Source organism: Phytophthora parasitica, assembly GCF_000247585.1.
Source record: "Phytophthora parasitica INRA-310 unplaced genomic scaffold supercont2.47, whole genome shotgun sequence".
NCBI classification, from domain to species: domain Eukaryota; phylum Oomycota; class Peronosporomycetes; order Peronosporales; family Peronosporaceae; genus Phytophthora; species Phytophthora nicotianae.
In genome coordinates this window covers 352,907-376,337 of record NW_008649033.1, presented here as the reverse complement: position 1 = coordinate 376,337, position 23,431 = coordinate 352,907, and the positions used below count along the sequence as shown (strand labels likewise).

At 49.5% G+C, this 23,431-nt stretch overlaps 7 protein-coding genes across 7 annotated transcripts; 4 read left to right on the top strand and 3 right to left on the bottom strand.

The window, feature by feature from the left end:
• Window positions 1-579: 579 nt before the first annotated feature.
• On the top strand, window positions 580-1,335 carry PPTG_23687 (hypothetical protein). The gene has a single exon (XM_008912462.1). The coding sequence runs from the start codon at window positions 666-668 to the stop codon at window positions 1,155-1,157; it is 492 nt and encodes a 163-aa protein (XP_008910710.1). The 5' UTR covers window positions 580-665; the 3' UTR covers window positions 1,158-1,335.
• A 949-nt stretch (window positions 1,336-2,284) lies between these two features.
• On the bottom strand, window positions 2,285-5,718 carry PPTG_15400 (hypothetical protein). Its single transcript, XM_008912461.1, has one exon. It carries the CDS (start codon window positions 5,621-5,623, stop codon window positions 2,360-2,362), a length of 3,264 nt encoding a protein of 1,087 aa, XP_008910709.1. The 5' UTR covers window positions 5,624-5,718; the 3' UTR covers window positions 2,285-2,359.
• A 438-nt stretch (window positions 5,719-6,156) lies between these two features.
• On the bottom strand, window positions 6,157-10,072 carry PPTG_15399 (hypothetical protein). Its single transcript, XM_008912460.1, has one exon. It carries the CDS (start codon window positions 10,010-10,012, stop codon window positions 6,239-6,241), a length of 3,774 nt encoding a protein of 1,257 aa, XP_008910708.1. The 5' UTR covers window positions 10,013-10,072; the 3' UTR covers window positions 6,157-6,238.
• Window positions 10,073-11,536: 1,464 nt separating this feature from the next.
• On the top strand, window positions 11,537-15,558 carry PPTG_15398 (hypothetical protein). The gene has a single exon (XM_008912459.1). It carries the CDS (start codon window positions 11,683-11,685, stop codon window positions 14,878-14,880), a length of 3,198 nt encoding a protein of 1,065 aa, XP_008910707.1. The 5' UTR covers window positions 11,537-11,682; the 3' UTR covers window positions 14,881-15,558.
• Window positions 15,559-15,704: 146 nt separating this feature from the next.
• Window positions 15,705-18,231, top strand: PPTG_15397 (hypothetical protein). The gene has a single exon (XM_008912458.1). It carries the CDS (start codon window positions 15,783-15,785, stop codon window positions 18,123-18,125), a length of 2,343 nt encoding a protein of 780 aa, XP_008910706.1. The 5' UTR covers window positions 15,705-15,782; the 3' UTR covers window positions 18,126-18,231.
• A 20-nt stretch (window positions 18,232-18,251) lies between these two features.
• PPTG_15396 (hypothetical protein) lies at window positions 18,252-21,440 on the top strand (the record flags this gene model as incomplete). The annotated part of the gene is made up of 1 exon (XM_008912457.1): window positions 18,252-21,440. The coding sequence occupies one exon, from the start codon at window positions 18,252-18,254 to the stop codon at window positions 21,438-21,440; it is 3,189 nt and encodes a 1,062-aa protein (XP_008910705.1).
• Window positions 21,441-21,470: 30 nt separating this feature from the next.
• On the bottom strand, window positions 21,471-23,110 carry PPTG_15395 (hypothetical protein). The gene is made up of 3 exons (XM_008912456.1): window positions 22,824-23,110; window positions 22,054-22,730; window positions 21,471-21,990 (listed from the first exon to the last, which is right to left on the bottom strand). Exons 1-3 carry the CDS (start codon window positions 23,020-23,022, stop codon window positions 21,547-21,549), a joined length of 1,320 nt encoding a protein of 439 aa, XP_008910704.1. The 5' UTR covers window positions 23,023-23,110; the 3' UTR covers window positions 21,471-21,546.
• Between the last annotated feature and the right edge of the window lie 321 nt (window positions 23,111-23,431).

The following is a 23,431-nucleotide window of genomic DNA, read 5'->3' as shown; positions in this document are numbered from 1 at the left end:
GCCATGCCGCTTGCAGACGACGTTGTTGCTAGCGACACCGAAAGAATAGCTCCACTGCACTGCAAGTGTGTGTTGGTCACCGTTTCACCCCAGGGTTACAATAATACCAAGGTAAAGATTGGTGCACTCGTCGGCAGAGCCGCGACTTTAGCAATAGTATTTAAGAAATATTGAAAATAATTGCCATTTTTTAAACAATGAGAAAAATGTTGCTTAACTTTAATTGAAAACAAAACATAATGAAGTAGAAGAATAATTTGAATTAAAAACACAGACATGATTTTTAACCGAAGTTTCCAAGATGGGTTTAATCACTTGAGTTCACTAAATATCACATAAAGTACGACATCGGACTTAAAGGGAGCAGCTTGGTGTCATTTCTCACTGTATTTGCACAGAATATTATTTTATTGCAATAATTTTAGACATACAAGTTTTATTCAATTATTATCATTATTTTTGTTCATTTTTGGTTCGTGCTTGATTGTTGAGGAAACTTGCCTGCATATCACCAGTGCTGATTCAGCACCTGTAACCACTACGTAGACAAATAAACAAGCAGTGTGACAACTAGCAAAACGGTTTATTAGGCTACGCTGTATCTTGTCTTCCGGTTGCCGTTTCAATTCGCCTAGCTCCTGCAACTCGCTTTCTTGGTCACGTTAATGCGCGTCCTGGCTCCACTGGATCGTGTTGGGGTCAATGCCTTCCTGCACCATTTCCCACAGCGGACTCATCTCACGCAGACGCGTGACGTGCTTGACACACAGGTCCACGGCATAGTCGATCTCCTTCTCCGTCGTGAAGCGACCAATGCCGAAGCGGATGGACGTGTGCGCCAAGTCCTCGCCCACGCCAATGGCACGCAGCACGTACGACGGCTCCAGCGATGCACTGGTGCACGCACTGCCCGAAGAAACGGCAATGTTCTTAAGCGCCATCAACAGACTCTCTCCCTCCACATACGCAAAGGAAAGGTTAAGGTTGCCAGGGTATCGTTTCTCGAGATCACCGTTAAGAACAACGTGTTCGATACGGTCAGTGATCCCGTGGTAAAGCTTATCCGACAGGTAGCTGACCCAGCGGTGGTCGTTCTCCATCTCAAGGGCAGCGATCTCACACGCCTTACCGAAGCCTACACAGAGCGGAGCCGCTAAGGTACCACTACGCAGACCACGCTCCTGTCCGCCACCCGAGATAATAGGCTCCAGACGCACACGGGGACGACGACGCACGTACATGGCGCCAACGCCCTTAGGACCGTACACTTTGTGGCCCGACATGGACATAACGTCGATGTTCATGTCGTTCACGTCGATCGGCAGTTTGCCCAGCATCTGAGCGGCATCAGTGTGGAAGAAAACCTTGCGCTCACGGCAAATCTGGCCGATCTCCTTGAGTGGCTGCAGCACGCCGATCTCATTGTGCACTGCAATGATAGACACCAGCGCCGTGTCCGGACGGATCGCAGCCTTGAGTTGCTCCAAGTCCACGAGACCGTTGCTGCCCACGGGCAGGTACGTGACCTCGAAGCCCTCGGTCTCCAGCACACGGCACGAGTCCAGCACGCACTTGTGCTCGATCTGCGTGGTGATGATGTGCTTCTTCTTGGCCTTGGTGAAGTGGGCGATGCCCTTGAGGATGGCGTTGTTGCACTCAGTAGCGCCCGACGTGAAGATGATTTCCTTGGAGTTTGCGCCAATCAGATCGGCCACGCTGCCGCGTGCCTGCTCCACGGCCTTGTCGGCGTCCCAGCCGAATTCGTGTGTGGTCGAGTGCGGGTTGCCGTACGCGTACGTCATGTACGGCAGCATGGCGTCCAGCACACGCGGGTCCATGGGTGACGTGGCCTGTACGTCCAGATACGCGGGCTTGGCGCCCTTGACGGGCGCGTTCTCGCCACGCACTGCGAAGCCAGGGGAGAAGATCGTCTCCGAGTTGACGTTTGCCAGCACATTGGCGGGCACTTCGTTCACGGGCGTGTAGCGCTTGTCCGTAGCGAAGGCACGCACCGAAGTGGCCGCCTGGGCGCGCACGCGGAGGCTGCGCGTAGAGCTCGATAAGGTGCGCAGAGCCTGCATTCTCACTTGATGATCTACTGACGCTTCGAGGAGCTTCTGTGGGCCATTTGTGGAGGGGCTAGCACGACATACATTCTGTTTCGAAAGGTGGTTTTTAACGCGTATGATACGCGTTTTATACGCGCTAAGAAACGCACACGCGTCAGAACAATTGTGATTGGCTGGACATGTTAAACGGAATAGGGGAATCTTACAGGAATGATGGTCTGATGACGCACACGTCTCCACAATAAAATTCTATTGTGTTTTTTGTGTTTTATTATGTAAATGTTGTGTTTTTACAGTTGATGTGCGGCTTTTGGATCATAGTCCAGCGCCCAAGCTGCAAACGCCTCGGCCGATGTAGACACTCGTCGAAGTAACGTCTTCCGTCGCTCTGTGACAGCGTAGACTCGGTTGGCACTTGCAGCTTGTGAGGACGATGCAGAGCGAGAGTGACCACGCTCCAAGTCGCTCGAAAAATAGTCGCTGTCCTGTTGGTCGTCATAATCGTCCTCCACCCTACCATTGGCCACCGTATCGAGGTTGTCCCGATTGTTCTTATCGCTCTTGCTGTGCACGTCCGGCATGAGGATCACAAAATCCTCTTCTCGTGGAGCTTCCGCTTTATTCCGTGTCGGTAGCAGCGGTATTCGCCTGGTATCTTGTCGTCGTAACTTTGGACCTGATGGAGTTAATGCTGACGGTGCAGAGGCTGGCTCGGAGGACGGACCAACACTCTCGATGTTGTAGTCTTTCAGCACACGGAACGCACGTTTACGCTGCAATCTCTCCTCTGCACGACGCTCAAGACGTTGCGCTGGAGTGTCGAAGACCCACATGGTCTCTCCGTCGCTGCTTGATTCGCTGCTCTGACGCGTTGTGAGGGTCGGTCTTGGACTGCGTGAGTCTCCACCCTCGTTTTCTGAGTCATCCTCATGCTCGTGTTTCTCGTGGTGCCGGCGCTTGGTGACGGAGCGAGCGAGAGCGTGGAAAACGGCCGAGATGTTGGAGTCGTAGTGTTTTTCGAACTCGTCCAGTTGAATTTTACTATTCAGCGCCAAAATTTTCTTCTCCCGGAGATTGCATAAGTGTTCGTCCGGGTCCAAAGGATCTTCATATGCTTCTTCGCTTTCCGAGTCCCTTCGCTTCTTGTCGTTTTCATTTCCGTCGTTTTCCGTGTTGGGATGAACGGCTTGAGTTGTGCCATGGAACGAAATGAAGCTGGTGAAGCTGCGTCGAATACGGTCATGCCGCAACGCGTCTTGCCGTTTCTTTTCGCGATAAGCTCGAAGCTTTTCCACTTTTTCCATGTGCTTTTCAGCTCTTTCGACGATAACATCCCATCGTTCGCGCAGTTGTTCCGACGTGTACAATGCAAATTGCGGTTCGTAATTATTCTGCTTCGCGAGTAAATTATCAAGAACCCGAATCAGTTCCCACTTGGGTCCAACGTGTTGAACCGCAAGCACCAGCACTTCGTCGTTGAAGCAGTCGCAGTGCTTGATACGCTCCGTACAATACGGACACAGATCCTTCCAGCCCCATGTTTTAATGATCAGATACCACGCGAAATCTTGCACAAGACCCATAAGCGACATCCGCGCAATTGCTGCCAATACGCCGTAATAAATGAACTGCTTGAGGAAAAGGCAACTACGAAAAGCCCAGATGTAGAAGATCGGAGCTTGTGCTAAAGTGAGGAGAACCACCACCAAAACTTGCAAAATAAACGCCAATCGGAACGAAAACCCACTCAGATCTCCACCCGCAGCCTTGGCACGGAAATATTTGCGTCGTTGACGGAAAATGAGCTTGAAAAGCTCCTTAAATATGGCCTTTCCTGCTGATGGTAGCACAGATACCATGATTGCATACAGCACCACTGACGTGAAGATGGTGATATCCGCTCCCCATGAATCGCGCAACATGACGATAATGAACAATACGTAAAACGTAATGTACAGTGAGCACACTACGATCAACGCGCGTTCACCACGGGAAAGTTGTTCGTTGCGGTAGGGGCAAAACACCCACGTGAAGTAGTTTTCATGGCGCCACCAAGTGTAGAACGGCTCAAACGGTCGACGAAATTTCTTCCAGCAACAGGGTCCACACAATCTGGTTTTGGGAACCTTGCGATCCCACGGCATAGGCTGCCAGTAGTCCACCTCGTTCTCGGGTACATTGAGTTCCCGTGCGTAAATACGCTCAATATTCTTCTGGAAACTTTCACAGTGGGTGATCATCTGGAAAACTCGCAATCCGAACAATGTGATGATCAAGTAAGGGAGAAATAGTAGTAAATACGCTCCACCAACAATTCCAGATGAGCTACACGCCACTGGCATGGGGTTTACCGAGATGGACGTGACGTTAAAGTGTTCCCACGCAGCTCTATCGCTCGTCTCCCCCTGTTTATCCAGATCGAAGATTTTCTCGTCGGAATCCACACTTGATGGCAATTGTGAAATTTGGCAATAGTCATTCGTAGGATCTCGCGCGAGATAGCATGGCTGGATGACGAAATACATACTCTCCTCGATCTTATTCTCAATGAAAGTGCGCGGTAAGTACGCATATGTCGTGCGTAGTGTTGATCCCTCTTCAATGTACTCAAATGGCTCACCATCAACGTAGTGTTCGTACTCGTCTTCATTGAGAAGCAATGCGTTAAAGTACGAAGAATTGGGATTCGCATTGGCGTTTGAACTCGGAGTTTCAATGGTGTAAGTGAGATGGAAATCAACCTCCTCTAAGAAATGGAGATACGTGTAGTCTTGCGTCACCTGCACGTTCTGTTCGGTGAATGCATCCAAGTGCAGCACCTCATTTAAATGCAGTGAAGAAAGCGAGAAACCCAGCCACATGACGACGCCCACACCGATACCGAGCCACGCCCAGAACTGTACACAACCTCTACGTTTGCTGTACCTGGTTCCAATAAAATCCGTCCAAAAGTGTTTGTGTTCCGGTACAACCGGCCGTTCAGATACATACGCCGCCGCCACTTTACCTGCTTCACTGTCTTCATCTTCTTCTACGTCGTTGATCTTAATATTCGGTTCGTGTCCGATAGACTTGCAGTAGGCCAAATAGGCTTCCAATAATTCCGTATCCAGCTTCTCGTTCGCAGTACTTTCTTCCTCGTCACGTTCTCCATCCTTCTCTTCCTCTATGTCTTTATACAACGCCTCACTGACTCTGCTGTTACGTCGCGCGGAACTCTGTCGAAACGTGTCAAAGTCTACAGGTTCGTTCTTGTCGGCCAGTCGCGTCAGATCCTCAAATAACGCACAGTTCTCCTTTGTTAGAGATCGACGCCGAGTTGCAACGTCCTCTGAGTCTGGCGCGACGGATTCTGATGCCGCTCTGCGTCGGAACTCGACGCTAGAGAGCGTCTCTGGCTCTGTAGTGGTGTCTCGGCGTCGTCTGCGTCGTCGACTGCCTCTGTCGCTACTAGGAATGGCCCCCAATCTCCGCTGGCTCACTGGGAGCTCGTCGAACTCGTCAGCGCCGAGGAATTGAGGGTCTCGTCGCCGTGAAGACGGGGGAGACGGCATCGACACGCAGGCGATTGGCGAATGAGCGTAACGAGGAGCCGAGTGCCCCGGCGATTGGGGTGCTGACTCCCTCTTCGTCAGTGTTGATGTGCACGTGGTAATCATAATCATAATAGCCAATCAACGAATTTTTAGGTATATTTATATCCAATCGCACCGTCTTACTCTGACTGATTATGTGTGCGAATTGATGGCTCCACTTTTAATTTTGTGTGCCCAGAGTCGAGACTTGCAGGCAATTAATGTTGCCTTGCCACAGCCCGGGGTTAGACGATCTCATTGTTTTGCTTTGGCAGTACACTTAGAATCCCACGTGGCTACATGTTTGCGGCTGTATGACGGGATGGCGTTTGTGACACTTCGTTTGCCGTGATACATGACATGTATGATGTGATGGCAAATCCATTGTTCGGAAGCAATATCCACTCGTTGTTGGCTTACATTTTCTTTATCGGTCTACCCTCGGGGTCGATAGCATCAAGAATATTGATTCAAGATCAATGAACCATATCGGCTACTAAAAGTAGAAAAAAAAAAATAAACGCGCGAGGCGGTCTATTATTCATGCAAAAAAATACTGGGCTTCTGATAAATTATGGCATTCATGCCATGCTATTAGTATTTTACGTTCGGGTCGTAATTGAGCGCCCAGGCAGCGAAGGCCGAGGCTGAAGCAGACACTCTCCTTAACAACGTCTGCGGTCGCTCAGTGACGGAGTACACACGAGTTGTGCTTTGTGGCGGTTGATCTGGAGCGTTTGAAAGAGGCTGACGCGTGCCACGCTCCAAGTCGCTCGGGTATTCATCGTCCTCATCGTCGTAGTCGTCCACACAGCCAGTAGCCAACTCATCGAGGTTTACCTTGTCCTTGTCCTTGCTTTTGTGTTCGTCCGGCATCAGAATCACCAGATCCTCACTACGAGGTGTAGTCGGTCTGTTGCGAGTAGACAGCAGCGGCCTCTTCTTCGTGTCTGGGCTAACTCGACTCGCGGACAACGGACCTGCACCGGAGATCGCAGACATGGAGCCTTGACGCGAGAGAATCGGAGACAACATCGGAGATGCAGGGGCTCTGGGCTCCGGATTCGGATCCACACTCTCGATCTTGTAGTCATTCAAGACTCGGAACGCTCGTTTACGTTGCAGCTTTTCCTCTTCTCGTCGCTCAAGACGTTGAGCAGGTGTATCAAACACCCACATCGTCTCTCCATTGGTGCTTTGAGAAGCACTACTACCAACCTGCGTGTGTGACCTGGACCCTTCATGTTCATTGTCGCTTTGATCCTCTTCCGGAATCTGTTCCAGACCCGCACTCTTCGACTTGGACTTGGCTGTACGCTTGCTTTTACCATGATGCCGAAGCTTTTGAACTGACTGCGTGAGAGCATGGAAAACCTCGGAAATGTTCGAGTCGTAGTGCTTCTCAAAGGTGTCCAGCTTGATCTTGTCGTTGAGTTCCAAGACCTTCTTTTCACGAAGACTACATACGCGAACATCCACATCGGAGTCTCGATTTCGGTTCTCCTCCGTACTGCTGCTGGTACTGCCCACTTCAGAAGATTTCCGGTGCGTTGTATCGTCTTCGCCTTCTAGTTTTCCAGATCCTGGCTGATCCGACTGCGTCGTCCCTCGGAACGACAAGAAACTTGTCAAGCTGCGACGAACGCGGTCGTGACGTAGAGCTTCCAGCCGCTTCTTCTCCTGATACGCACGAAGCTTCTCGATCTTCTCCATGTGCTTCTCTGCTCGCTCAACCAAAACCTCCCAACGTTCACGTAATTGCTCGTACGTGTACAATTCAAACTGGGGGTCGTAGTGATGCTGCTTGGCCATAAGACCATCCAGTACCCTAATAAGTTCCCATTTCGGTCCAACACGCTCGACTGCGAGCACCAGTAATTCATCGTTGAAACAGTCGCAGTGCTTGATACGCTCCGTGCAATACGGACACAGATCCTTCCAGCCCCACGTCTTGATGATCAAATACCAGGCGAAGTCCAGCAACAATCCCATCAGAGACATCCGCATGATCGCAGCTAGCACGCCAAACCACATGAACTTCTTGAGGAACAAACAACTACGAAAAGCCCAGATGTAGAAGATCGGAGCTTGTGCTAGTGTGAGGAGAACCACAACCAAAACCTGCAAAATAAACGCCAGTCTGAACGAAAACCCACTCAGATCTCCACCCGCAGCCTTGGCACGGAAATATTTGCGTCGTTGACGGAAAATGAGCTTGAAAAGCTCCTTGAAAACGGCCTTTCCAGCTGACGGGAGGATGGAGATGAGGATGGCATATAACACCACTGAAGTGAAGATAGTGATGTCTGCACCCCAGGAATCTCGCAGCATCACAATGATAAAGAGCACGTAGAAAGTAATGTACAATGAGCACACCACGATCAGTGCTCTCTCTCCACGCGAGAGTCGCTCGTTGCGATAGGGACAAAAGATCCACGTGAAGTAGTTTTCATGCCGCCACCACGTGTAGAAGGGCTCGAAAGGCCGACGGAATTTACTCCAACAGCACGGTCCACAGAGCTTCGTCTTGGGTACTTTACGATCCCAAGGCATCGGCTGCCAGTAATCCACTTCGTTCTCCGGAACATTTAATTCTCTCGAGTATATTCGCTCAATGTTCTTTTGCCAGCCTTCGCAGTGACTTATCATCTGGAAAACGCGTAGTCCAAAGAGAGTGATGATCAAATACGGCAAGAACAGCAGCAAGTAGCTGCCTCCGAGCCATCCAGACGAACTGCAAGCCACCGGCATGGGGTTCACCGACATGTACGTGACGTTGAACTCTTCCCAGGCTTCTTTCTTAGCCATCTTCTTCTTTTGGTCCAGATTATAGATCTTCTCGCTTGAGTACACACTCGTGGGTAGCTGTCCAGTCTGGCAATAGTCTGCAGTTGGGTTACGCTCGAGATAACACGGTTGCACGACGAAGTACATGGTCTCCTTGATCGTGTTGTCGATGTACGTATGCGGTAGATAGGCATACTTTGTGCGCAGTGTAGTACCCGCTTCGATATACTCGTACGGCTCACCATCAATGTAGTGTTCGTACTCGTACTCGTTAAGCAGCAGAGCGTTAAAGTACGACGCGTTCGGGTTGCTCTGTGTGTCTGGATTGGGCGTCTCGATAGTGTACGTGAGGTGGAAATCGACTTCTTCTAAGAAGTGGAGGAAGGTGAAATCCTGCGTGACTTGGACGTTCTGGGCTGTAAACGCGTCCAGGTGTAGCACCTCGTTAAGCTGCAGTGAAGAGAGCGAAATACCCAGCCATAACAACACACCAACTCCGATCAATAGCCACGTCCAGAACTGCACACAACCTCGACGTCTGCTGTATCTTGTACCCAAAAAACCGGTCCAAAAGTGCTCGTGTTCCTTGACCACAGGACGATCGTGAATGTACGACACTCGGTGGGCTACGTGTGGATCTTCGTCATCACTGTCGTCTCTGTCAACGTGACTGTCTCGAGGTTTGTCATCTGCTCCAAGAGGGATCATGGCCGGGTTCAATTGGATGTTTGGCTCGTGCCCAATTGACTTGGAATAGGCAATATAGGCCTCCAATAGCTCCGTATTGATCATCTCTTCCATCTCTTCGTCGCTCGTTTCACTATCTGATGAACTGAAATCGGACACATCATGAGCTTCAGCCGATCCTGAGCGTCTCAACTGAGCACTCAGCGACTTGTTACCGCTCCTGGATCGGCCTTTTCTCCTCTGTTTGAACGTGTCGAACTGCACCGGTTGGTGCGTGTTGGCTAAGTGCACCAGCTCCTCAAATAGCGCTCGGTTTTCTCTGCGTCTAGCGCGTTCATCAGGTGTCTCGTTCTCTCTATTGGGCGAGTCCATGGGCAGCGACAACTGCTGTCTCAAACTCCTTCTCTGCTGGCGTGTCGGCTTCTCTTCTTCCTCTGTAGTGGCGGTTAATGCCGACTCGGACGCTGTTCTGTGTCTAAATACTCGTCTAAGCAGTCCTTCTCCGCTGCCTCGACGCCTTCGCCTCCGTTTGTTGCCTCTGTCGCTGCTCATGGCGCTGCCAATGCTGCGTTGACTATTGGGCTCCTGCTCTTCGTCTGTCTCTATGATCGCCTCTGTAGCGTTGGAAACGGGTCCGAAAAACGTGTTGGCAATGAAACGATGGTGCATTTCGCGCGTGCTGCTGTTGTAGCTGCTGATACTCGGGTTGCTACGTGCGCTCCACAGGTCGTCGGACTCGGATGCACTTGGCTGAGCCTCCAGAGAGCGCTGGAAGGTGCTCGGGGGCTCAATCGACGCAGAATTTACTGGCGCAGGCAACGCGGAGGCTGCCGCCGCGGCATTCGCGGCGGCGATCGCATCCGGAGAAGGCGGAGGCTTCCCCTGCGCTGTCATAGCGTGCGTCTCTGCCAGAATTGAAAAGTGACGCTTGCACGCGTAATCGGTGCAAATACGTGTATTAGGGTTATGAAGAGTAGTCTTCCTCTGCCATCCTTGCCGCTCATTTTTACTTGATATTTGTATCAGATTTGCAGAGCTTTTCAAAAGATCACGATAAGTCAGAAGCCAGCCAATCAGAATCGATTCAGAATGCATCAAGTGAAATTCGAGGATTACGTACTGATCTACGATTACGCCAGGTCATACTGTAGAAAAAAGAAAAAGTGACCATTCTGGAGTGACAATAAGGATCGATGGTCGAGCGTCTAAGACCTCGGAGCAGTGCAGTTCATGTAATCATTGGATGGAAGACAGAGAGCGATTTCCTCACAAATGATTTACTAGAGAGTTTGCGTGAAAATGGGCTGCACGTACTCTCAAAACGGAGTTCATTCTTGCCAAGTGAGACTTGCGCAAATCCGGCATGTATTCCGTTAATACTCAATGATGGGACGGAGAAGAAGGTTGGCGTAAGCCTGGAACCACCGCTGTCCATTGCTGCATGAAAGTGTAGGTCGGCTGATTATGGGCTTGCACTGCGACGAGAAGCTGTCAAAGGGAATGCATGTCGTTGTTACTGTAGCTACCTCCACGAGATCGCCCCGCTCAGTGAAGGACACTCAACTCGCGAACGAAGAAGCCCCCATTTCCACAATTGTAAATTCATTTGCCAGCCGATCAAGTGAGTGTTTTTTTTTATTGTTCTCACCAATCAACTGAAATTTCAACGTTGACAACCAAGAAATTCACATTTGCGTTTCTTGCATGTGTCAGTCGCGACTGGGAGAGGAGGCCGGCAGCTGGGTCATGGATACATCTTGTTGGTTGGACACTCTGTGCCTGAGATCCCGGATACATCAGAACGCTGGGTCACAGAGCTAGCATCCCATGTAAATGAGTGTCGTTTCGTACAGAGCTCCATGCCCTGAACCTTTATCTATAGCGTCGTCTACTGCCATTACGGTATCGAATGCGGTTGTTGTCGACAGGGAGGCTGGCCTCCGAGGCTATTCACGTTGGCTAGGCGTGTTAGCCTGCGACTCGTAGCATTCATTTGGCTGAGAAGGAGCTCCGTGGCAACTACGTCGTTCTGGTATGATTTAGTTATAGGTTATCACGACTAGCGTTTTCGTGAAAATCGGCCAAATCTCCTACCGATTTGGATGAAGTGGAAACACGACGAATATCGGATTGACACTGGAATTAGCTGCAGCCGAGAGGAACTATTCGTGCGTGTTCCGTGCCTCATCGTCCACAGATATTGGGCGATCGTATATCACAAGCTTAAAGAATTGATCTGGGTGCTGGATCTCGCCGCAAAACTCTTTGAGGTTCATTACGAAGCCGCGATCTCAAATCCCATGAACAGAATTCCCGAATTTTGGATAGCGTTCCCGAAATCTGGATCAACTTCACAATAGGTGAGACGGATCACCTATGCACTGGTGTCACAATAATCAGCAAGCGCAAGTCAACATTGGATATGACGCTCCCCCTTGAGACGTGATGTCGTTTTTGACTGTGATTGGCTTGAATCGAGACACGCTTATGGCGACCACAAAGCGATCCCTGCTTAGACGGTATCATTCACCGATCGTACATGGAGGACGCAGTCTCTACTGCTAATGGTGCCGACTACAAGTCAGGAGAATGATGATATCGATGGACTTCCACTCAGTCGGAGCAGTGTGGGAAATGGCACGATGAGCGACAGAGGACAGCGACGACGCGGATACACGAACACAGGGACAGAAACTCTTAGAAATGATAAAGCAAGGCGGGGGGCGGCGTCGGGGCCGATTTTACCGATGCAGAACAGTACGTTGCTCGAGGATCTAGCAATATTAGCCGATACGGACCAGCCAGTAACCCTTGATACATTTCGGAGAGGATCATCCGTCGAAAGGAAAAGCGTTGGCAACATCAACACTCCTCTGTGCTCTCAGTTGAGGGAATCCGGGAGTGAAGTCGTGCACCATGTAGAGGAACCGGGGTTATCGAAAGCCAGAGACGATGAGGACAACGAAGGAACCGACAATGATGATGATAAAGTTATCGATACGGAATTGTTGGAAACGTGCATCGCTTACTGCAAATCGGTCGGGCATGAGCCCAACATCCAGGTTGAGTCAGGGGGGATATCACCAGAAATAATTCTTCATCGAGGGAGTGGCTCCACTGCAGATGACGTAGACTCATACATCCAAGAGAGACCAGTTGTGCAGGATCATTATCACTTCTGGACGAAATGCATCGGCACTCGATACAGCAAACGTCGCGGTTGTACGCAGTTCTGGGCGTGGCTGCTTATCGGCGTCGGTGTGCTGCTTTGGTTGGGTATCTCACTCTCTTCATTACAGTTGAACGAAGTTCTACACTTAGACGCATTCACAGTGAAGAACGTGCAAGTTACCGAGGATTACACGTTCCTCCACTTCCTCGAAGAGGTAGATTTCCACCTCACGTACACCATAGAAACTCCAAGTCCGGACTCTAGGGCGAACCCGAATTCCTCGTATTTCAACGCTCTACTACTCAACGAGTATGAATACGAGCACTACGTCGACGGTGAACCATTCGAGTACATAGCAACCGGCTCCAAGCTCCGAACGACGTACGCTTACTTGCCGAATACGTACATTGACAACACCATCGAGGAAACAATGTACTTCGTCGTGCAGCCGTGTTACTTGGAGCGTAATCCGACGGTAGACTATTGCAATTCCACACAATTACCTACAAGTGTGAGCTCGAGTGAGAAAATCTACAATCTCGATCAGAAGAGGAAGATGAAGAAGAACGCCGTGTGGGAACACTTCAACGTCACGTACATGTCGGTAAACCCGATGCCCGTAGCTTGCAGCTCATCAGGATGGCTCGGTGGAGCCTACCTCCTTCTCTTCCTACCATATTTGGTCATTACACTATTCGGACTTCGCGTTTTCCAAATGATTCGTCATTGCGAAAATTGGAAGAAAAATATTGAGCGCATTTACTCACGTGAACTCAACGTACCAGAGAACGAGGTGGACTACTGGCAGCCGATGCCATGGGATCGCAAAGTACCCAAAACCAGATTGTGTGGACCGTGCTGCTGGAAAAAGTTTCGTCGACCGTTTGAGCCGTTCTACACTTGGTGGCGCCATGAAAACTACTTCACGTGGGTGTTTTGTCCATATCGAAACGAGAGATTGTCACGTGGAGAGCGAGCTCTCATTGTGGTGTGTTCACTGTATGTCACGTTTTACGTGCTGTTTATCATCGTAATGCTGCGCGATTCGTACGGTTCAAGTATCACGATTTTAACGTCGGTGGTAATGTACGCTGTTTTAACGTCGATTTTACCATCTGCGGGCAAGGCGATATTCAAGGAATTGTTTAAACTGATTTTTCGACAACGCCGCAAATATTTCCGAGCCAAAGCAGCGGGTGGAGACTTGACGGGCTTTTCGTTTCGACTGGCGTTCCTGCTGCAGGTTCTTGTGGTAATTCTTCTAACGTTGGCGCAAGCACCGACTTTCTACATCTGGGCGAAACGTAGTTGTCTTTTCCTCAAGAAATTTATCTATTACGGGGTGCTTTCCGCAATTTTGCGGGTGTCACTCATGGGAGTTGCTCTGGATTTTGCATGGTATTTAATCCTTCAGACCTGGGGCTGGAAAGATCTGTGTCCACTGTGCACGGAACGTATCGCACACTGCGATTGTTTTAACGATGAATTACTCGTGCTTGCTGTCGAACGAGTTGGACCCAAATGGGAACTTATTCGCGTACTTGACGGTCTAATGGCCAAGCAAAACAACTTCGACCCGCAGTTTGGACCATATACTGCTGACCAATTACGCGAACGCTGGAATGTCATTGTCGAGCGAGCGGAGAAACACATGGAAAAGGTCGAGAAACTCCGTGCATATCAAGAGAAAAAGAGGCAAGAAACCCTGCGTCGAGGACGTTTTCGCCACAATTTCACAACTTTTCTATCGCGTCGGGGATCAGTGAACCAACCCAATTCTTCCGACGTGGAGAACACGGAAAACAGCTCAGAAGAAACACGCGATGGCTCATTAGAGTCTAGTATTCCTATCTGCAGTGTCCGTGAAAAGAAGATCCTTGAATTGAACAGCAAGATCAAGTTGGACGCGTTTGAGAAACACTATGACTCCAACATCGCTGACGTCTTCCACGCACTCACGCGTTCCGTTATGAAACACCGTCGCCACAACAAGCCAAGACACCACACTGAAGACAGGAATTCAGACGACGACGATAGTCCGAGACCTACACTCTCAACACGCCAAACTTCGGATGGTGAAACAATGTGGGTGTTCGACACACCAGAGCAGCGTTTACAGCGTCGCGAAGAGGAGAGACTGCAACGCAGGCGAGCGTTCCGTGTGTTGAATGACTATTACATTGAGAACGTGGATTCGTCTCCAGTGACAACATCATCGCAAGCCTCGGAAAAAGAACGAAATACATCTTCAAACAAGGTTTTTCATCAGGATCCGAAGGGAGTTCCGCTGTTGTCTGCAAGCAACAAGACTAACGCACCACGAGACGAAGAGGTGGTAGTGGAAATACCGGGTAGGACGGACGATGTAGACGGTGATAACCTTGACGGTTTAGTATCAGCTCAAGTAGACGATGATTATAGCGATGGCGTTGGTGACAGCGATTTGGAACGTGGTAGTAACTCTGCGTCCACTGGGCATCATGCTTATACTGTGACTGAAAAGCCAAAGAGCCTCCTGCGACGAGTGTCCGCATCGGCGACCGCATTCGCTGCGTGGTGTTTAGACTACGATCCGAAAGTCAAGTACTAAAAAAGCGTCGACAGCGTCAATGGAGACAAAAATCCCAGCGAAAGTCTGCTTGGCGAAGATCGAAGCAACCGGCGGCGATATCTTCTCGAGATAACAATAACCGAGCGATACATTTGTCGACACCATCGTGGACGTAGAACTAAGTGAGAACGCTCTTCTCGCCAGTAACTCTTCTTTTTTCCCTCTGTGAAAATACACCAACGTTGGCAAGTTGAAGTTGCCAGGAGTGATGATCTTGCAGACTTCATCCCTGACGCTGCGACGCACCTTTGCTTCTCTGTTGGGAATCACTACTTGGGATGAACTTGCATGCTGACTCTGATCAGAACGAGTGACGTGAGCGCCGCCCTACACGTAGTTGAGCGCTCAGCAATCTACTGGTTGGCTCTTGATATGGTGGTATATTATACCACCGCCAGTAAGCAATCTAGAGATTGGTATCTTCTAGAGAGTCCAAGGAATCTTTAGCCATGGAGTCGATCGCCAGCGCTGTGGCCAGACCAGACCCATGCAGTCAGTTGCAGCAGCAGTCTCTACGGCCGAAAAGTGTCCGTTGTCAAAGTGCACTTCAACGCCTTGACATCTCCGGACTTATTTTCAGCCGCGTCCGAATTCATGTCTTCACTATCATCCAATTATCACAAGTATATTAAATAATACAGGCAATTTAACCGGAAACCTGCACTTTCCACATGGTTTTTCCAAGGGTATCACGAATCATATTACGACGTCACCTCTCATTTGTAATGATGCCATTCGGTGCAAAAAGCGCACAGTCCATCACCTTTTTTTTTTCGGTGACGTCCCATTTCGCTGAGCGTCTCAAAAAAAAAAAATGGACAGTACCCAAAAATTATCCTCTCCTTTCCGCATGTCACTCTAATAACAACCTCCAAGGCGGAATGACCGAGGCTGACCTCCTGGTGCACGTGCGCCAGCGGCTCGACGCGCTCACGTACGACGATCACTCGCAGTACCTACTAAGCTCTTTGCCCGTCGTGTCCGCTTTCCAGCCTCCCGACGCCGTACAGACTAATCGACGGCGACCAACACTCTTAGGTTCATGGCTTCGATACGCAGGACTCACGGGTTTCTACGTGCGTTTGGTGCTGCTTCTGGGTACAGGCTGGCTATTGGCCATGGTGGGCATATTCACCTTTTTGTACGCGCTTCCAGCGGCGCAAGAGGACATTGTACTAACCAGTACCGCACAAGTAATATTACTATTGGGAATATACTTCTTAGGGGGAGCTCTAGGCTCTCTCGCCTTTGGCGTCTGTGCCGACCACTTCGGACGGAGACCGGTGCTCTTAAGTGCGTTAACTTTCTGGCTCATAGTCAACGCTTTAACGTCGGGAGCGTGGAATTATGGGTCTTTTGTGGCGCTAAGACTGCTGGCAGGCGTGGGAATTGGCGGGCAATTGGCAATTTTGGCAACTTTGGCACTGGAATATACGCCAACCAGGACACGAGGGAGGATTACAGTATTATCAGTCTCAATAGCGGGGCTGGGAGTGTTTGCTGGGGTCGGATATGGCCAATTGGCAAGCACCGATAAAGGCATCGGCTGGAGAATCACGTACGGAGTGTTGAGTGGCATTGCGCTATTATTTCTTGCAGTATTATACTTGGCTTTGGAAGAATCACCCAAATATTTAGCAAGTGTCGGGCGATCAGAGGAAGCTTTGTACATTTTGGAGAAGATTGAGAATGCGCATGGCATCAGTCGACAAGCCAGAGTGACGGTGCCTACGAGTTTGTATGAACCTCCGTCTCAAAGACCGCAGATTAGTTATGAACGGTATCTGGAAAGTTCAGATTCAGATTCTGATTTGGATTTAGAATTACAAAGACTACAGGACGAAGAGATGGCGCGTTCAGCCGCTAGAAATGCCAGGTATAAGTACACAGGACCTGGAGCTGCCAAAGCTCGCAGTCAGAGTCAACGTGTGTCTGCCAGGAGGTTACAGAGCCAACAGATTGAGGTGTGTACCCCCAGCTCTGGAGACCCTGGAACTCCATCGTATACGCTGGCTCCTCATGCCGATTTGTCGTTTATAAGAGCGCTATCCCGTCGTGTAGTGGTGCTCTTTTCCAGATCTATGGCTCGACGCACAGTTCTCATTTGGTTCTTCTGGTTTGCCGAGCTCACGTGCTTTAGTGCTGCTATTGTGACGATGTTAATGATGGCGGGCACGTTTATTAAAGTGAACGCGATTGGGACGGGATTCGGAGTGAAAGACCAACTTTTCTGGTCTGTTATGACCTTTCCAGGCCTCGTCTTCACGGCTACAATCATTGAGACTGCAGGTCGGCGAGTGACGCTAGCGTTTTTTGTGTTTCTTGGCGGAATTGTGATGTTAACGTCTGCCTGGCTGTTAGAGGAACATGGCGAGTGGATTGGTTTATCATTATCGCTTGGAGCGATGGTATTGGCTACAGGAGGTACCTTGGGCGCGTTGATTCCCTTTACTGGAGAGCAGTTCCCTCTTCTAACTCGAGCGCTAGGGATCTCGTGTGCGTCTGCTTGGGGTCATCTTGGCATGTTCGCGGGAGTTTATCTGGTTCTTCGACGAGTAATGGGGGATGAGGCGTGGTCATGGCACGACGAACGTTTGATGCTAGCAGGATGTGGTGGTGTGGCTATTGTACTACTTCCTATTATACTGTTCATGGGACCAGAGACTCGTGGACGAGATATCGATGCCTCATGGTTCGAAGACAACAAAGGACTACACACTCGTGCTGGTGGAGTGCTCGCAGCAACTCCAGGTGACAATCGAGGTAGTAAAGGCGATAAAGTATCAGAAGAAGTACCACAATCTCCGTTCGGTAGCAAAAAACTTCGTGATGGGAATGTGAATCCAGAACGATGCGATACTCTGCCCATCGATGAGCTGGAAATGATGCACGAGTACGTCCAGCATCGCCGCTCAAGCGAGGAGAAGCGTCGATCTGTACTGGAGATACTGGAGCCTGTGCTTTTAGACTGGCGTCGGTCTCTTTCCAGTTCGTTTTCGAGCTCAGCACGGGGTCTTAGCAGCAGTAGCAAGGCCAGTAAACAAGAACACAATGCTACGGATGTAAAAACTGACATACGTTCGAGCGAAAACGGACGCTACACTATCGATCTCGACATGTTCGACACGTTCACGTACATTTCCACGCCCGTGCTGGGAGGCGACAACTCGGACCACGAACACCGTGAACCTAGCAATTTATCATCACCAGATGAAGCACAATAGTTGATCTATTGCCACGGAAGCGTAGACCGCTATTTGCTGTATATATTGAACATTTTTGTAAATGTCATTAAGTTACGATAATCTATTGTAAGTTTTGGTCACTCGATCTAACGACTTTTCCCCAGGATGAGTAGATTAGCATCGTTGCTGTGGTCCTTGCTCTTCCTAGTGTATATTGCAGCTGCAGACCCGTGGCTCAATGCGCCGCCAGCGTTTTTCCAGCTTCGTTGGCCGAGTGCAAGTCTCCTTCAGGTTTCAGTGGCTGAACCTGCACTTGTTGCTGGTACAAAGTCCTTCTTTACGACCGATTCAGTCACGGTGTTGGATGTTCGCAATGCAACTATCATCGACAGTGGCAGCAAAGCAACGTACGAGATGCTCTTCTTGATCGGAGACCCTATACAAGCCTTCGGTACGACTGTAACTTCTGCACCTCTCGACACTACGGGACTTGCAACTGCATTGAGTAAACGTCTGGAAACTATGGTTTCTGATACTGGAGCCAAGAACGCAACAGATTTGCTGTGGCAGGTCATCACTGCGTTCCAAAGCAGCGCTGTAACATGTCAATGTCTCAATAATGCTGATGTTCTGTCACTTTACGAATCGGCTCCTAACTTCCCAGCCATTCGAACGACTGTACCACCTACAACCGCATTCTTATCATTCAGTGTTCTCTTTCGGAATATCAACGACCCAGTTAAGTTACCACAAAGCGTGGTGTTTCAAGTTCGACGAGGAGTGGCAGAGTTCTTAGGCAGAGACTTTAACGTGTCGTACGTAACATCCAGTGGTCCAGCCACGGCTGCAATGGACTCGACATTACAAGTGAACCAAACTTTCTATCTACGTCTTCCTACAACTACAGATACTTCGATGCAAGGACGTGAAACTCTCGCGAATCGATTGTTGTATGGAGACCTTACCCGTCTTGTGATTGACAGCTCTGGTTCAAGACCAGCTATGTTCCTGGACTTCGTTTTCGCTTCTGATGAGCTGTCCAATGCTCTAAATTCTCAAGCTTTAGCGGGGTCTCTAACGTTCGCATCGACGCTTATCCAGTATGCGTTTCGATACATGAACGTCGATGTTTTCCCTGTTGGGAACCCAGCACTTTCGGAGCCTGTAGCTGATACCGCGACGTTGTTGGCTGCGGTCTCAGCAGACGCGATGAATGCGCGTCGACGCAAGAAACAGCGTTTCCAGTACCACCCTGAAGGATACACTGCTGCATTACCGAAGGAGGTGAGTTATCCGTCGACTGCCAACCTTAGTATGGACCTCACTGGGGTCTTCACCACTACAGTTTACTGGGCGAACACATTGAGTCAAGAATTCTGGCTTGAGAGTGCAGAGTCTACAGCTCCAGTTTCGTGGAACCTCTTCCCTTCCACTTCGTTTTTCACTGATGATTCCACAATTTCTGCTGTTCTACCTGCTCCGATCGTGAAGTTAGGCAACACATCAACTCCGCTTTGGACGATTCAAGCTGCAGTTCCAGAGAATTTAGACATGGCACTTAACTTTCGAAGTACGGATGATAATGCTACACTTGTGAAAGTTGAGGTAGCTGTCACTCTACACTCGTCAGGAGATGCTGAGTCTACAGTCACAAGCATAGCTCGACCAGCTAACAACTCAAGCAACTCCACGTCTTCATTGAATGTCGTGGTTCGTCATCAAAGCCGCTTGTTGCGCAACGGAGCTACAGATAAAGTGAGCAAACTGCTGCTTCATCTCGAGTTTGGCACTGCAAAAGTCACGGAGAAAAGCGCCGATGGATGTGCACATTGTCAGCAACTCCTGGACTGGTGTACGAACGAATCAGGGTGTGCACCTCTGAAAACTTGCGTGTTGTCAGCTATCCAAAATCCGATCACTCAACTGGTTTCTAAGTCCTCAAGTGCCACTGAAACGGAAGATCTTTCTTCTCTGGTTAACGGATGTCTAACTGGCACTGCAACATCTCCAGTAGATGTGAATTATCTCATGTTATTCACAAGTGCAATGCGGTGTCAATTACGACGATTGTGCCCTCTATCAACGAGTTCTAGTGTCGTGATTCCTTCGGATACTAAACTTATATGGGCAAGCGGTAAAGGACAGCAGCGTATACAGCCAACTGTTTCGAACTTCCCCTTATCTACTAATTTACCGCTGAATATCTCTCTAGCCATCGGAAATCGCGTGATCTGCTATATACCCGTTTGGAATAACGCTACTGCTGCATCGTTAGAGACAAAAATTGCACGATCCTGTACGTTTGCCAAGTATTTAGGAGCCGTCAAAGCCAACGTGACTTCGAATACTGCAGGGGCTACAGCTATTGACATTTTCTACGACGGACTCGTAGGTCCACTCCCCATTTTATCATTTGTCAATGATGCCACTCAACCGATCAACGCTACATTCACTACTGTTGCAACCCCGAGCTTACGTGTTCGATACGTATCTCGCGCTCCGATCCCGTTCGCAGCCACTACGGACCCAATACCGACTGAAATCTGTGTTGAGTGCAAGAGATTGGCACTGGATGTTTGTCTTCGAGATGCAAAATGTGCAGCCATGGCTGATTGTGTCATGCAGTATCACGGTAGTAGCACTGCTACCATCACAGTTGCCACGGATTCTTCCACTTCGTCGAATTCCCTTGCAGATGTGATTTTGAAAATGGTACGAGGTGACCAGGTAGGGACTAGATTATCACTGGAAGCTGGCGTGAATTCGTGCCTTCCAGCAGCGATTAATGACGGCGTATCAAGTGTGGATGTCAGCGATCTATCGTGGCGAAAACTCGTGAATGCTAGTGCCTGCTACAGTCGCAATGCTTGTCCATTGATACTAGCTCCTATCCTGTCTTCGTGGTCGTCATTGGCTACTAACTACGTGACAGTCGGCAAATGGAGCATTTCGCCCGTGCAAAAACTGCAAAAGTTGATCTACACCGGTTCAACGTCAAGTCTTACGGATTTAAGGATTCCATTGTCAATTATCCGTGATGGTACTGCTGTCACACTAACGAGTGCTGCAGATGCGGATTCCTTGGCAATTTCTCTTCGTGGACTCATTCAGTATGAAGATATCCAAGTGACATATGATAGTTCGACAGCCGTCACATGGACGATTTTGTATGGGCATTGGATTGGATCGTTACCCATTTTTATATCGACTGATAATAAGGAGTGGACACTTGTGGGATATCCGACCATTGTGAATGGTGCTGCTGTACCAAGCGACAGCATTTTAGAGCTGATCCCTCGCCATTCAGCTGGCGCTACCAGTGCCACAGCAACGAGCGCCACAGCGACCCAGTAAAACTAACAGAAACATTAACAAAATAAAAAAGTGATCTTAATTTTGGTTATTATTCTTTTGCCGATTTAGACCCTTTTAGTACAAGGTTTTGCACAATTGGTGCCATTTAGGCAGCGGCTTCCACTTTATTCAGACGTACAGCCTCTGCGAATTCGGCGATGGGGTTCACCGTCCACATATTTGATAGGCTTTTGCTTCCCTTTTTGCCATTTTCATTGTCTTCAGCCTTGAGGGAGCTCTCGTAGAAAGCCAAATGACCACCCGACTTAGTCGTGCAAAGAATAATATTCGGGTTGGCTTCGACCTCGTCGTCCTTGGGTAGAGCGGAGCTGATACTGATAGGGTCGTCCTCGGCATTAATGCAGAGCAACGGCACTCTCACTCCACTCAGCTTCTTCACAGACCCCGCGTCGTTGTAGTAGTCGTCCACTGTGTCATAGTGGAAAACATACTTGGTAAGTGTGTCGTCAAAGTCTCGCACAGTGCGAGTGGCCTTAATAGCCTCCAAATCCACGCCTGGATAATTCTCAAACTGCTTCGCTGCATCGCACTAAAAAACACAAAAAAACAGTTATCAAGTGTTTAAACCAAAAAAAAAATCAAATGTAAGTACCTTGTTGAAGAAGAGCTCGCGAAGGTTGTTGTTGAGTGCCTTATCATACGTCATGCGGTTGAACAGTGAACCACCGAAGTTGGCCGAGCAGATAGTCAAGTCGAAAGGGTTTCCAACCGAAATTGCACCTGTCAACGGCGTTTGGTCTCCATCTTCGCCCAAATATTTGACTAGCACATTGGATCCCATCGAAAAACCAACTCCGACGAATGCTTCTTGTGTGAAATGGTATTTTTCACTCAATTGTTGCAACACGTAGCGGAGATCACCAGTGTACGCGCTGCAAAAGAGTTGGGCTGTGGTCACAGGCGTGTTAGCGCATCCTCTTGCGTTCAGCACCACACACTGCCAACCCAACTCATGCAACCTCGCAATGGTACTGCGAATATAATTCTCCGGACTACCGCCAGTGAGTCCCGGCAACAGGATCACTGTACGTCGCGTGGGCTCCACATCCGGCAGCCATGAAGATGAACCGGATGAATTGAGATCCGTCACCTGATTGGGTACATTTTGGTCATGCAAAAGTGCCCAATCCAATGACACAACGCCGCCGTCGGGTAACTTCATCAACTGGCGTTTGTAGTTGATATTGGGTCCACGTTCATCGTAGGCAAAGCGCACAGTCTGGAGGTGTCCGTTAAATAGGCGCCATGGTGGATAATATTTGCTTTTCGCTGGAAGATAGAATTAAAAGAAAAAATGGGAACATGCAACACGGTTAGATAAAATGGGTAAAAGTGGTGATATCTAAATGCAAATACACGCACTGATGGTAGGACAGTGTGACAGAAGCTTCTTGTTGCCGTCCGTGGCTCGGTACACCAATCGTGGCGTCTCGGCAGAGCGCAAACGCATGAGGAACGAGAGGATGGAGCGTCCGAGAGCTTTGCGGCCGAGAAACACAATCACCAGCGCCAGGGCGAGTCGTGAGCGGCGCTGCAGGAAGTGCGTATTGGTGTTCCCCATGACAATTTGCTTGTGCGGTTCGAAATGCTCTGACAGTCTCTGATTCTGAGTTACACTGGTAGGTTGAGCGCGACAACCTACCCACGGTCTTTTATATTATGTGTGTATCCGTACACGAAATGAAAATCATTATTTGTGTACCCAACACTAAGTTGTAAGTTGAAGGGTGTGAGTGCGTGTCATGCAGGTTAATTCGACCAGCATGACACGCACTCACAATTGAGTGACGAGCGCTGTCTTGCCGCATCTGGCTGTATCAGCCCCTTTCAGCTGGCTATGGAACGGGAAGCAACGTGCTGGCGTCTTCCGGGCGGTGAAGCATGTGAATCATGCTTCGAAACGGCACAACTTGAAGCTGTCAGGCCTGGCAAACACTACGCAGAGCTTACGGGCAGTCTGTTTTCCGTGT

Excerpts from the sequence above, each read along its gene's own strand:
- PPTG_23687 (XM_008912462.1), top strand. The coding sequence starts at position 666 with ATGCGCGTCCTGGCTCCACTGGATCGTGTTGGGGTCAATGCCTTCCTG.
- PPTG_15400 (XM_008912461.1), bottom strand. The coding sequence starts at position 5,623 with ATGCCGTCTCCCCCGTCTTCACGGCGACGAGACCCTCAATTCCTCGGC.
- PPTG_15399 (XM_008912460.1), bottom strand. The coding sequence starts at position 10,012 with ATGACAGCGCAGGGGAAGCCTCCGCCTTCTCCGGATGCGATCGCCGCC.
- PPTG_15398 (XM_008912459.1), top strand. The coding sequence starts at position 11,683 with ATGGTGCCGACTACAAGTCAGGAGAATGATGATATCGATGGACTTCCA.
- PPTG_15397 (XM_008912458.1), top strand. The coding sequence starts at position 15,783 with ATGACCGAGGCTGACCTCCTGGTGCACGTGCGCCAGCGGCTCGACGCG.
- PPTG_15395 (XM_008912456.1), bottom strand. The coding sequence starts at position 23,022 with ATGGGGAACACCAATACGCACTTCCTGCAGCGCCGCTCACGACTCGCC. Across the intron at positions 22,731-22,823 it reads GTCACACTGTCCTACCATCA|CGAAAAGCAAATATTATCCA; the intron begins GTGCGTGTATTT and ends TCTATCTTCCAG. Across the intron at positions 21,991-22,053 it reads GCGAGCTCTTCTTCAACAAG|TGCGATGCAGCGAAGCAGTT; the intron begins GTACTTACATTT and ends TGTGTTTTTTAG.